Here is a 12,548-nt window from a genome sequence, read left to right on the forward strand (position 1 = left end):
TTTATTTTATTTATTTAAAAACTGGAAAACAATTGTCTTTAAATTTACTAAACGTTTCACAATAATAGTTGTTTACATTTTTTCCGTAGGACAAGTCTGCCGCGTGTACACATGGTGTGCATCAGCAGGTTAAGCGCTGTTGTCACGTTGTGATGAAACTCCCCAATATTAATACTCGCTGTATTTTGAAAAGTGTTAATGTTTCGCCCCTATAATATACAACTTTTTTGTTCATTTGTGATTACTCTATCTCATGCTGAAGTAATGGCAGTCAAACTCCTTACACCCTGTATAATATGTATTATAATTAATGAGTTGTGATAAAACAGTGTTGTACACAGAAAAATTTTTCGGTATACGCTGCCAAACTCAATACTAAGATAAATGATGAAATAAATGACTACAAAATTAAAAATAACAAAATATCTGTTGAATAAACAACTGTTAAAATAATCGGAAAAATAATACATTTTGCAACGTATTTATGGTTGCTATGTTTTGAATGATTCAAGATTATGATGTCGCTAAATAAGGGAAACTTATCAAACACACAATTATAACAAAAAAAAAACGTCACTAGCACATAATTTAGTACTTGTTTCTAGGGAAAGTTCGAGCTTCGATTATTTGATTGTCGAAAAAAGTGGTTCTAAACGAATAATCTGACTTTTTTTTTCATAAACAAATAAAATTGATTTTGTTTCGAAGCCTGTTATCCCGCTTCTATGTTTGCCTTTTTAAACTGTGAAATATACGTATCAGAAGCATTTCTATAACTTTCGTTCAAATAAATATCAGCCATCGCCATATTTCAGCTATTTTTGTACTTTTTCTAACTATTTTAATGCTACGTAGAACCACTAATAATGAATGAGATGCACCGCGTAGTCATTTATTTATCACGTCTATAAATAACCCCATTTGTCATAGAAATACATTATTTCCAAAAATAGCCCTCTTTGAGTTGCCATATCTAAGCCTCTGGGCCACCTGAAATAAATAGGGTTCTGTATCAACCTTCGACCGTAGATAAATAAAAAAGAATCATCTGGAGTTGTTCTAAATAAACACATGATTAGTGGGTGGGGTTTGCGTAACATTTTCTGATGCGCTTCCTCAAAAATAGATTAGTAAAATTAGAGCTTACGGCAATCTATTTCCGATATTCGGATAATTTACAGAATGTAAAATGTTAATAAGCGTATATGTGTGTTTAAGTCTTTCAGAAGTCAGTTGAACATGTATAAAAACGCCTAATAATAAAATTAAATGAGTTTCATCGGAGTCCCTAAAAAAGTTTTCTGCTGAAGGTAAAAAATTATAATAATTTGTACATCGTTCCTGGGCTATTAGAATTCTATAAAGTACAACAGTTGCTGTATAATTCAAGATTTATCATTAGAATAGATACCTTCATTTATTTTTTCAAAAGGATTACACAAATTTGATAAATCCTCGTTTCTGATTTATTTAGAAAGAACAAAAAGTTAAGGGAGTAATTTGCGTTTGAAATAGACCCTAATTCTAACAACTAAAACAGTATTTATACAAAACTAGGTTATTATAGTCTTTCCGAAGTCAGTTGAACATGTATAAAAACGGCTAGCAATAAAATTGAATGAGTTTCATAGCCGTCCCTAAAAAGTTTTCTACTGAAGGTAAAAAATTATAATAGTGTGTAGAAAATTTCTTATATATGTTCATTTGATTTTAATTATTTATGTCCTCAAACAATTTTATTCTATTGGTGGTAAATTTAGTTTTGTTCCGTTTCAAAAGGTCTCCAAAATGCCATGTTTTAATAATATTAGTAAACAAAATATCCCTCTTATTTCTCCCTTTGAATCACACCAAATTCCGTATTGCTGCACTGCACTACTAGGCCATTTGTTGACAACTGAATTTATGGCCAGGTCGCCCAGTGCGGCTGTGTTTGTGCCGCGCGCTCATTCAACTGGGCGACCAGACTTGTATATAACATAGGTATGGCTAAATAAATATGGGAATAAGTTTCGAGTGGTACATACTGCCAACCTCTTGTTCTTCAATTGAGATGGGAAGACTATACACTTAATTTTGTAGCTTTATACTGAAATTAGTTTATTTTGGTAATACCTAGTCCAGTAGACACGGGTATTAATTTTCCATAAATATGTTTTATGGAAAACAACACACACACAACACATTAAAATGTACAAGTGCCAGCTACTGTGGAAAAAATGTTATTAACAAATTACGTCTCAAAAATGTTCCTGCGACTGGACTATAAGCCAGAGGAGATAAATCACACTACATTCAATGTCTCCATATTGCCACAAGTCATACGCGAAAAATGTATAAAATGTTTCAATGAAAATAATTCTTTGAAACACGAAGAAAAGGCGGGATTTATTTGAAATATCGGTTTTTATCAGAACAATTTGTTAATGTGTTTATAATAGCGATACTGTACAAAAATAAGAATCAGTCCAAACATAAATGTAATGTTTCTCATTACAACTGTACTGTCAAGCATCAATACTTTCAGTGCTAGTTTTTTAAAGATGTTCATCACCTTGCGGCATGTCCGTCTGTTTTATTTTGGGACTGTCTAAATATAATCCATATGTTGGTAAATTTCAAAACATTTTATTTATATTTTACTGACTGTTTTGCATCGGGCTCTTGGTAATAGTTCGCCTGTCTCCTAAAAATGCACTAAACACCCTTTAGCATTTAAAACAGTTTAATATCGATTCTTTATATTTGTCCTAAATTTTGAGTTCCAATATTTGGAATGCAGCTGACTTAAAACCGTCGATTTGAAGTTGATCTAGTTTCATAAGATAGATTAAATAAAAACTCAAATTCTTGCAGGAGTCGACATTTCAAAACTTGTAGGTATATAAACATATCTCGATCGCATATCCAAATGAGTTGCGATATCTCGAAAATCTCCCTCTAAATAAAAATTGTATATCAGGACAAAGAAATGCTTGGGACACAAAAACGATATTTTTAAACCATAGGAGTGTACCGAAAAGAGTTGTGTTGGCGGGGGGGAGTAAATACCTGCTCTAATCCCCTTTCATCCGCTCCTGCTACGATTTTTTTAACCAAAATTACACAAAAAGTGAGCGAGATGTAAATGTGTACAAGATTTTAATCGAATATCTTGGAAGACAATGCCTGAAGAGGCAACTAAATAAAAAAATGACACGAAGAAAGACAACCAGAGAATTTGTCCTAATTTTGACCTAATTTTCTGTAACACCCTGTAAAATTTTTATTTGTACGCCTAAATACGTATAATTAATTTCTCTTCTATTCAATGCGTTACTTTGAAATATTTTTGGGAAGAAAATAGGGATTCTTCCAGATTTGTTTATTATTTATTTATTTTTTTAAAGAATGCGACCTTAGCAGTTGACACCCACTGGCATCTAAAATAGTGATAGAGTTGCAAAATTATCCAGGAATTCTGAAAATTTTCCACTTCACGTGGGAACCGTTGATTCAACTTTTGACTAGCTGGATTTCATCATCAGAATTCGAACAAAGCAGGCAGGAATATGAACGTAGGGGAAAAAATGCCGACGATAATCCAGCGGCGTAGATACAAAATAACTTATAGACGTTAATTAAATATGTACTTTGTAAATATATTTTCGTTTTGCGGAATGTTGAATAAATCATCAAGTAAAAGTTTTCTCTTCGGACGACAACGTTGAGAATTGTGTATTTACAGACCAACAAGGATTTTAGTCACCGTTTATAACTGATACAATTGAAATGAATAACTATTTATTTTTAGTCGTTCGTGATTTATAGAGAATTCTTCGTTGCCAGTACCGTCGCAAAATATTTATACTTATTAAACAAGCCAAAAAGCTTTTATCGGAAAGACTGAACAATGTTAAGTGCAGTTACTGATTCAAAAAAAAACTCCTAAATTGTCGTAGGATACACAATTTCCAGATAAATGATAAAACTTTATACAGGTTCGAAAACATAACAATAACAGGTTCTGACCAAAAGACCAGACCATTTTTTGTCTTGGGGGTTTCGAGTATTAACTGATATAGGATTTTGCATTCCTGCTTTTGACAGTACTTGGTAGAGTTCAATGTTAGGGCCCTTATTTATTGAACATTCCAATAAGATAGGGATGTTGCTATACTCCTATTATATAAAGATATTTGTTCGATAAACAATACCCTGTTCACACCCAGATATCCATTCTTGCTTCTGTTTGTTCGTTAATTGTAATTTCATATTCGGGAGTACATCGTTTTTGTCCATTTCTACTTTCAATGTTTGCAGGGACGGGACGTCAGCAGTTTGATTTCCCTGGATCTTGTAATGTCCTGGGATCTCTACCAAATGCCTTGTAGTTTTCAGAGATGTATAGTTTCTGTCTGTTCGATTTCCCTGGGATTCTTACCAGCTTAACGTCTAATCCCTCTACTACTGCTGCTATCAAGAACCTTGTAGTACTCAGAGATGTATAGTTTGCGTTTGATTTATTTCCCTGAAATTCCTATCAGATTAATGTCAAATCCGTCTGCTACTGCTTCTAGAAAGAGCCTCATAGTATTCAGGGATGTATAGTTTCTGCCTATTTTATTTCCCTGGGTCTTGTAATGTCCTGGGATCCCTTCCAGATACTGTTTGGTTTCCCTGGGATTGCTACCAGATTAATGGCAAATCCGTTTGCTACTACTTCTAGCAAATGCCTTTTAGTTGTAAAAAATATATAATTTCTGTATGTACAGACCACTTTTCTTCGCTTTGACAGTTCTTGGTAAAGATCGTTGTTAGGGCCCTTATTTATTGGACATTCCAGTAAGATATGGATGTTACTATACTCCTATTTTATGAGGATGTTTGTTCGTTAGACAATGCCCTTTTCACACTCTGATAATTGTCGTTAGATACCTCCTATCTTATAGGAACTTACTGGCTTATAAGCAGCCACACCTCTTATGGATGAGACCTCCTTCCATTCTTGCTTCCGTTTGTTCCTTAATTGTGACTTCATATTCGGGAGCACATATTTTTGTCCATTTCTACTTTCGATGTTTGCCAGGACGTCAGCGGTTTGATTTCCCTTGATCTTGCAATGTCCTGGGATCTCTACCAAATGCCTTGTAGAGATGTATAGTTTTGTCTGTTTGATTTCCCTGGGATTAATGCCTAATCCTTCTGCTACTGCTTCTATCAAGTACCTTATAGTATTCAGAGATGTATAGTTTGTGTTTGATTTATTTCCCTGGGATTCCTACCAGATTAATATCAAATCCATCTGCTACTGCTTCTAGAAAGAGCCTTATACTATTCAGAGATGTACAGTTTATGCCTGTTTGATTCCTTGGACCTTGTAATGTCTTGGGATCCCTATCAGATGCCTTGTAGTTTTCAGAGAAGTATATTTTCTGCCTCTTTGATTTCCCTGGATGTTGTAATGTCCTGGGATCCCTTCCAGATACTATTTGGTTTCCCTGGGATTGCTACCAGATTAATGTCAAATCCGTTTGCTACTACTTCTAGAAAAGGACTCTGCAACACACCCATCGTCTGCCGCTACCTTCGAGACCGACCCTACCTTCGCCCCTGGCACTCCGATAATCTTATTCTGATTAGGCGGATGGACGCCCCCCTCGCCATCCGCCCAGCACGTCTGATATCCGAGCAGTCTTGAATCGCGTCTATGTATAGAATCGGCACATCGAGAGTGCTGCCCCGGTCAGTCGATTCGCGTCCGTCAAGTGTGTGCGTGTCTCCTGCAGCCCCGTTCTGCACGTGGATTCACCCCCCGATCCACAGGTAGGCCCATCGGGACGTCTCGTCGCCCTAACGGCAGCGTCGCCGCCCTGCGACTCCCTCGGTGCGCGCGTCGCCTCCCGATAATTAATTTGACGTGCCGTCGTTGCCGCGGGTTGCCATATCGGGACGCAAATCCGACGCGCGGGGACGGATTTTTCGGCGACGGAGGCGTTGCGTCACCGACGTCGGCGCCGTTCGGCGGTTTGGATACACAGGGTGGTCGGTCTTCGGACGATCCGGATACTACGGGAAAAATCTTTTCTTTTGTCCACTCAATTCTGATTCCGTTTTTTTTATAGATCCTAAAGGATTCAAACAAATAAAAAAAATATATTTAAAATAAAAACTAAATAAGGTGCCTCCAAAAACAGTCAAAACAAAAATATGCCTTATAATAACAAAAATATATCCCTCATTCTAATGGTGAGGATTAGCCCAAAAGCCCAGGACTTGTGCGGTAGAGGGGGCGGCGTATCATTATTCATTAGGCCACATTTGGCCGAATAATTCAAGGAAGCTTGTCGTATTTTTGTGGTTCTCTCATCATTAATAACAAAGACGAACACGTAAATAACAGCAACTATACACACAATTTACTTGGCATTATTTCATCAGGTAGCCTCTTGTATGGTAATATTGTTTATAATTTTGTAATTCTAAGTAAAATATGGAAATAAAAAGTAATAGTTCTTTTACGTGATGGCTCTTTGTCAAGGCTGATAATAGAACAGCAAGAACACAGGATATTTTTTTTAATGATTGCATTTTTCAACAATTTCAATATACTAGGCAATACAACAATTTCAATATACTAGTTGTGTATTGACTTAAGCAGAACAATTTGCCTACAGTGTAATCACATATGAAAATACAGCATTGTATCGATTTCCATCTTCTTTTTTTTTATTATCATAAATTTGAGTCACATAATTATGATTATATCGCAATCAGCTACACGATGCAGTATTCCGAAAATGAATTTAAAAAATGACAGGCTTCTTTTTCATTACCACAAACATTGGCAAGTTACCAACTACAATTTCGTGTAAAATTTGCGTTAAACAAACAAATGATTGCATATATTGGTAGTTTAATCTGCCGGATAACAAGTACCTATGACTGAAGATATTTTAGAAACGGAATTAAATTTGAAGTTACTTACGCTTTCCCATATTTAACCATATCTGTTGTATCTTTATGGTTTACTTTAGAAAATACCATCACTTGGTGACTAAGCGTGTTAAAAATAACCCGAATTTCAAGAACAGATGTGGAGAAAAACACAAATTTAAAAATATATCTATCTATCTATCTGCTCTAAATATCTATAATTCACAATTTTCTCTATTTTCTGCACATCACAAACCTTCAAATTTTCAAATTATGGGTGCTCTATGTTCCCAGCAGACAAAGGCTGTTAGCAAAATTCACTACATACGAACAATTCTTTTATTTTAGCTAATAAATGATTATTTATTGAAGCAAGTATACTCGAAATTGTATTAGTTAACCTATAATTCAGACGCTAATATAAATTTACTTCCTTTTTCTTTAAAGAAGGTGTTTCATTATTGAAAGTTTTAACATCAAGTCAAATTCCGTGGAATAACTTTGCCCGAGAAGCAATGAACTTGATATTCTAAAATTAGAAGCGTTATAAATTCGACTCTTGGGCTATATCGCATTTCATATACTCTGTGTTTTACTCATAAATTTATTTTCAGTTTTCACTTTATGGAAAAAATAGTCATACGTCCGTATACAGGTTATGCTGGTCAAAATAGTAAACTATTTGAATTATTTTTGTGTGTATTCTTTCTATTATTTTATTATTGGTACGTACATTTATCCCATGTGGTGACTTCATAATATTTCGGGTCTGTTTGTGTCAAATTTAACATATCTTGAAATAACACTGCTTTAAAAATACCAAAATGTCCGCGATTGAAAATTTCTGCGAGTAATTATTATTTTATTTGAAACGTACGAAGTGAGTAATGCAAAAGATATTTTTTTTATCAAACATCGTACGCTGCAAACAAAAAACATCAATAATGCCGAAACAATATGAACTACTCGCTATTTATTTATCAAAATAATGTATAGTGTGTTCCGTTAGAAAAAATTAAATTTAAAACGTGAAAAAATTGATCTGGTGGAAATTAATCTTAAATAGATCCTAAACGATAAACTTAATACGTTTCTGTACAACAGAAAACGGTTTTATCAAGTTTTACGCCAAATTTTCAAAGCAGATCGTAAACCAACAAATTGCTGACATACCTCTAGCAGGTCTTGGCACAGCTTACGCATTTCCATTGTTTAACTTTTTACACAGCCATCTTACACAACAAATAATATTACCTATGTAGTGCGACGTTTATTAATCGTTAAAATAAATCAATAACATTGTTGTCACTAAATATAAAGGCACTTGGCAAAGGATTTCTAAAGTTACTAGCGGTTACATAAGACGTGCACAGTATATTTTGTTTTTTCTATTAGGTACAGTCATTTTTCTAGCAAATTTACTACTTGTAATGAAAATCAAAGCAGAAAATTAATTTTATTCGGCGTTAAAGTTGTAAACATTTATACCTACAAAGTTTTTATATAATTTTGGCAGCTATTTCTGGCAAAATAATTTAAGTTATGATAGCAATAAGATTGTGGTAATTGGAGAAAATTTAGAGCACACATTTTTCCAATTATCTTTATTCCAAAAATAACTATTTGACACTTAAATCTATACGTCTACTTCATCTGGTCATATTACAAATACACAAAACTTTTCTTTCAAAAAAATCATCGTTTAAAATTATTTTCACTGTCTGCATAATTAAATCACACGTAAATCTTATTTCCGTAAGCTTGTTTAAAAAGTTGAAACTTTTCCATGAAAGTTTTCCCCAGTTTCAGGCAAAATTTTAAGTTGCATCGTTGCTCCAGAAAATCGCGCATTTCAAAAATCGTCACTAACACTTAAACGCGTTGCACTGAAATAACAATATCGCGAAATCTAAATGAGACATCAACAATCCAAGGACATGTGGTTATGCGCAACGCAATGCTGCCACTAAATATCCCCATTAGAGCGTAATTCTAAAAGTCCGGTTAATTTCTGAACAGACCTAGTATAGACTATTTTATTACCATATAAGTTCATTCAAATTAACTTTTAGTTTTCAAATAGTCTTATTACACCGCCTATGCAATTTTCAGATATTCGGCAGAAGCCACGCCGTCAATCTTATAATAGATTTTGGCAGTATAAACGTGGATACAGAAAAAGTAAACATATAAATGTGTTTGTCAGTTTCAAATAGCGATTTTAAAATAACATTTAGGCTAACTCTCTTTCAACTAACCCGTCCATAATCCGTGATAAAATAATCTATGTGCAGATAACGGAGAATCACCGATGGCAATAAAAAAGGTGCCGAATTGTTAAGGTGCTATTTTCGTACCGATTTTATTATGGGAAGAAATAAATCATAGATGTTTTTGTAAGTAGATTTACATTCAGTTATTTTCGTAACCACTATTTTCATATCGCGTATGTACAACGGTTGATGTATTTTATATGAAACCCAAAAACTGCAACATATGCTGCAATGTAAGCTATTGTTTACTAAACGGCATTGGAGCAAATAAAAGTGAAACGTTTCTACGACAAATACAGAAATACCGATCACCCTGTAGAGCAAAAAATGTGAAATATTGTTTCTAAACACGCAAGAGGTCAAAAAACGTCGGTCTAGATCTGGATTCGCTTACAAATGAATAGTTAATCTAATTCAAGTGAGTAATTCTTTAATTATTCAATTTTTCAGGAGTTGACACAACGCCTGGGTGACGACAAAACTATTTCCGAGCATTTGAAACTTCCGATACAACGTATAAACGACTATCAGCTTCTGTTAAAGGTAAGACAGTTTGTAAAACTAAAAAAAATAACTGTGACGTACAGGTTAATTCACTTAACATTTTATCCTCTTTTATATCTAGGAAGAAATGGTAAAGGTCAAAGCTTTATTGCGATATCAAAGAATTTTTCGCTATAAACCTCGAAGTAAGTCAGTTCTTCATATAATTTTTTTTTCATACGGGCCTTCGTTAACAAGTTACGGGCCCTCAAAGGTGAAAATTAAAAAGTTATTTTTATTTACAGTCTCTAAACTATTAACTTCAGCATGATGCAAATTTGGTGATCGATAACACATGCGTACATCTTGTTTTTGATGTTGTAAGTGAAACTTCATTATGCCCAGAACGCCAGGGACGGACTATGCCCAAAGGTTAACAACCCAGAATTTTTGCATAGGTGACGATCGCAATCTGCCTGCATCAAAAATCAGTTTCCTGAAGAATTTACCAACGAAAATACCTTCTTGGTTCAATTCGGATTAACAGTATAGGAAATATTTGTGATTTTATGTCACAGTGCACATCGAGCGGCGCCTCCACCATTTTTGTTTTTAATGTTTAACTGGACATTTTTGTATCAAGTACCGGGACACCCTGTATGTATGTCCTTTGTCAAAAATATAAAAATATTATAAAACGCCTTTCATAATAAGATATTTTTTTTACAGAAAAATTAAAGATTTGTTTAGTAAATTTAACAGCGGAAACATACGAATTGGTCATGGCCATCTTGACTATATGCAGGATTAGTAAATATATCAAAATATTGCGCACACTTTCAAAGCAAATTTGTGTCATCATGTGCATATAACTGTAATCAGAAAAAAAAGAGGATTCGCAAAAACAACAAATATATCTAGTGTTCCATTTAAAAAAACTATGGTTTATATCTTCGAAACGCATGTCAATTGTTTTTTTTTTTAATTGCTTTGAAGTCGAAATAAAAGGTCCTAAATCCTTGATCTTCACCACTATTCCGTAGGTAGAGAGGTATAAAATTAAAAACGAAAAATCTTGAAGAAGAAATCGTCCTACTATTTTAGTACCAAATGATTCAACATATTCAATGACAGCCAACTTCCTGGAAAACGATGTATTTTTATTTCTATTTCCACTAGGACATATAAATTAAATAGCGTGAGTTTTTTTAAATCCTAGGTATTATCCAAATTAAAAACATCGGGTGTTATTTTACATAAAACCACACTAACACAAAATAAACTAATAACAGTAATATTGTACCTATGTTCGTATTTTGGAACATATTGTTAATATATTTAGTTTATTTCACAAATGACTAATTTGGAAGAAGAGTCCTTCCTGTGCACTAAGTGGCTGGTCATTAACCCAGATGTCAAAAATAAAAATTTCACTACTTCCCACCTGGACACTTATTTCTATTTGCATGTCACGTCAGTATGAGTTTTGACAACGTTTAACTAGTGCTAAAATACAGTATTGTTGATTAGACACAAAACACTATAAATTAAATAATAAACAACCGGCTTTAAGTTTCAGTTGCGTTAACATATTGTTACACACCGGTAAGTCTAAACAATTGATTTGGCTATTCGTCTTATTTCAAGATCTTTTGTGTAATCCTCGTCCATTTTCTGATGTGCTTCTTTATAATCTGTGAATTTATTATATTCTTTGTTATGGTGTACTTTATACAATTTAAACAACCTTGTTTTCTCAGTGTATACAACGTACCTTCAACGAATTACAAAATTGGAAGGAGTAACAGAAAAATTTCGATTATGCGTAAATAATATATTACGTTGTGTTAGTATTCTTTTAACTTGTGAGAAGATCGCCAGACGCTTCGTGAGGAATTTTATGCAGAATGGGCGCCGATCCCGAAACCGATTTAGAGCTACCGAAATAGAAAATGTTGACCCATTTCACGCGCCACCCACCTGCAATGTCAACAAGGGGGGCTTTTTGGATTTTATACTGTTCGAGAAACGTACTCTATACCTACAGAAGTATAAAAAATATACCGACAAAATTGTTGTTGTTCGAGATAGAAAATCACCAAGTCCTAATTTGAATGTGTTGTTTTTCGAACAATTTTTATGGCAAAATGGCATCGAAATTGCTAAACTATGCCAAACTGCACGAAATGTAACGTCAATGACGACGACGAATTGTAACTATTCTATTACATTTTGTTTATTATGCGTCGTACCTGAAAATAGTAGGTAATCATTTATAACATTTTTCTTAGATGGGGATTCTTAAAATTTTCAGTTAAATCAACTAAATGACATGGTTTAGAATCCCAGGAGATCCAAAATTACTTACTTGTTACAAAATGCTTGCGAGAAAACAACTACAAGACATAATGATGTTTATTGACTTAACCCACAAAGAAAGGAGAACGTAATAAATTATATTTCCAGAACTTTGGTTTGTAGAGCATGTCGTGGAATGGGAACAACTGCAGTCTGCAGGTGTTTCATAGAATTAGACATTGAGGCAAGGCAGGCAAAGCCCTAGTTTTCATAGTTTTGTTGTGGCTACTAAACTCGATCTTCAATGTCACAGGACACGTTTAACAATAAAAATATCTTTGAAGAGGACTTACGAGTCTGTTGGTTAAGAAAAGTGAAAGAAAAAATTGGAAATATGTGGTCGAATCTGAAAATCCAATGGTGCTAATCTAAATATGTCAGAAATTGACTACAGGTATTAATGATGAATATGTCAGTTAGACATGTTTTTGGACAAACGCCACGCTTCCATTGCTGCCTATCATTTTGGAACTAGAATGAAAAGCGAAGGACAATGTTAGGAATGTCAAAGTCAAACAA

At 34.0% G+C, this 12,548-nt stretch overlaps 1 protein-coding gene across 13 annotated transcripts in view; it reads left to right on the top strand.

Moving 5' to 3' along the window:
* The window catches only part of LOC108908242 (obscurin), a 48,342-nt gene that overhangs the window by 9,379 nt on the left and 26,415 nt on the right, over positions 1-12,548 (top strand). For 11 of the 13 annotated variants that reach the window (XM_018712201.2, XM_018712200.2, XM_018712203.2 and 8 more), the window contains one exon: positions 9,639-9,731. In XM_018712201.2, the coding sequence (XP_018567717.1) occupies positions 9,639-9,731 (93 nt within the window). Of the gene's footprint in view, positions 1-5,701; positions 5,806-9,132; positions 9,312-9,638; positions 9,732-12,548 lie in introns of those variants that run through there. The other 2 variants (XM_018712213.1, XM_018712208.1) reach the window with 2 other exon arrangements.

This window comes from Anoplophora glabripennis, unplaced genomic scaffold (genome assembly GCF_000390285.2).
Source record: "Anoplophora glabripennis isolate ALB-LARVAE unplaced genomic scaffold, Agla_2.0 scaffold18, whole genome shotgun sequence".
Lineage (NCBI taxonomy): Eukaryota > Metazoa > Arthropoda > Insecta > Coleoptera > Cerambycidae > Anoplophora > Anoplophora glabripennis.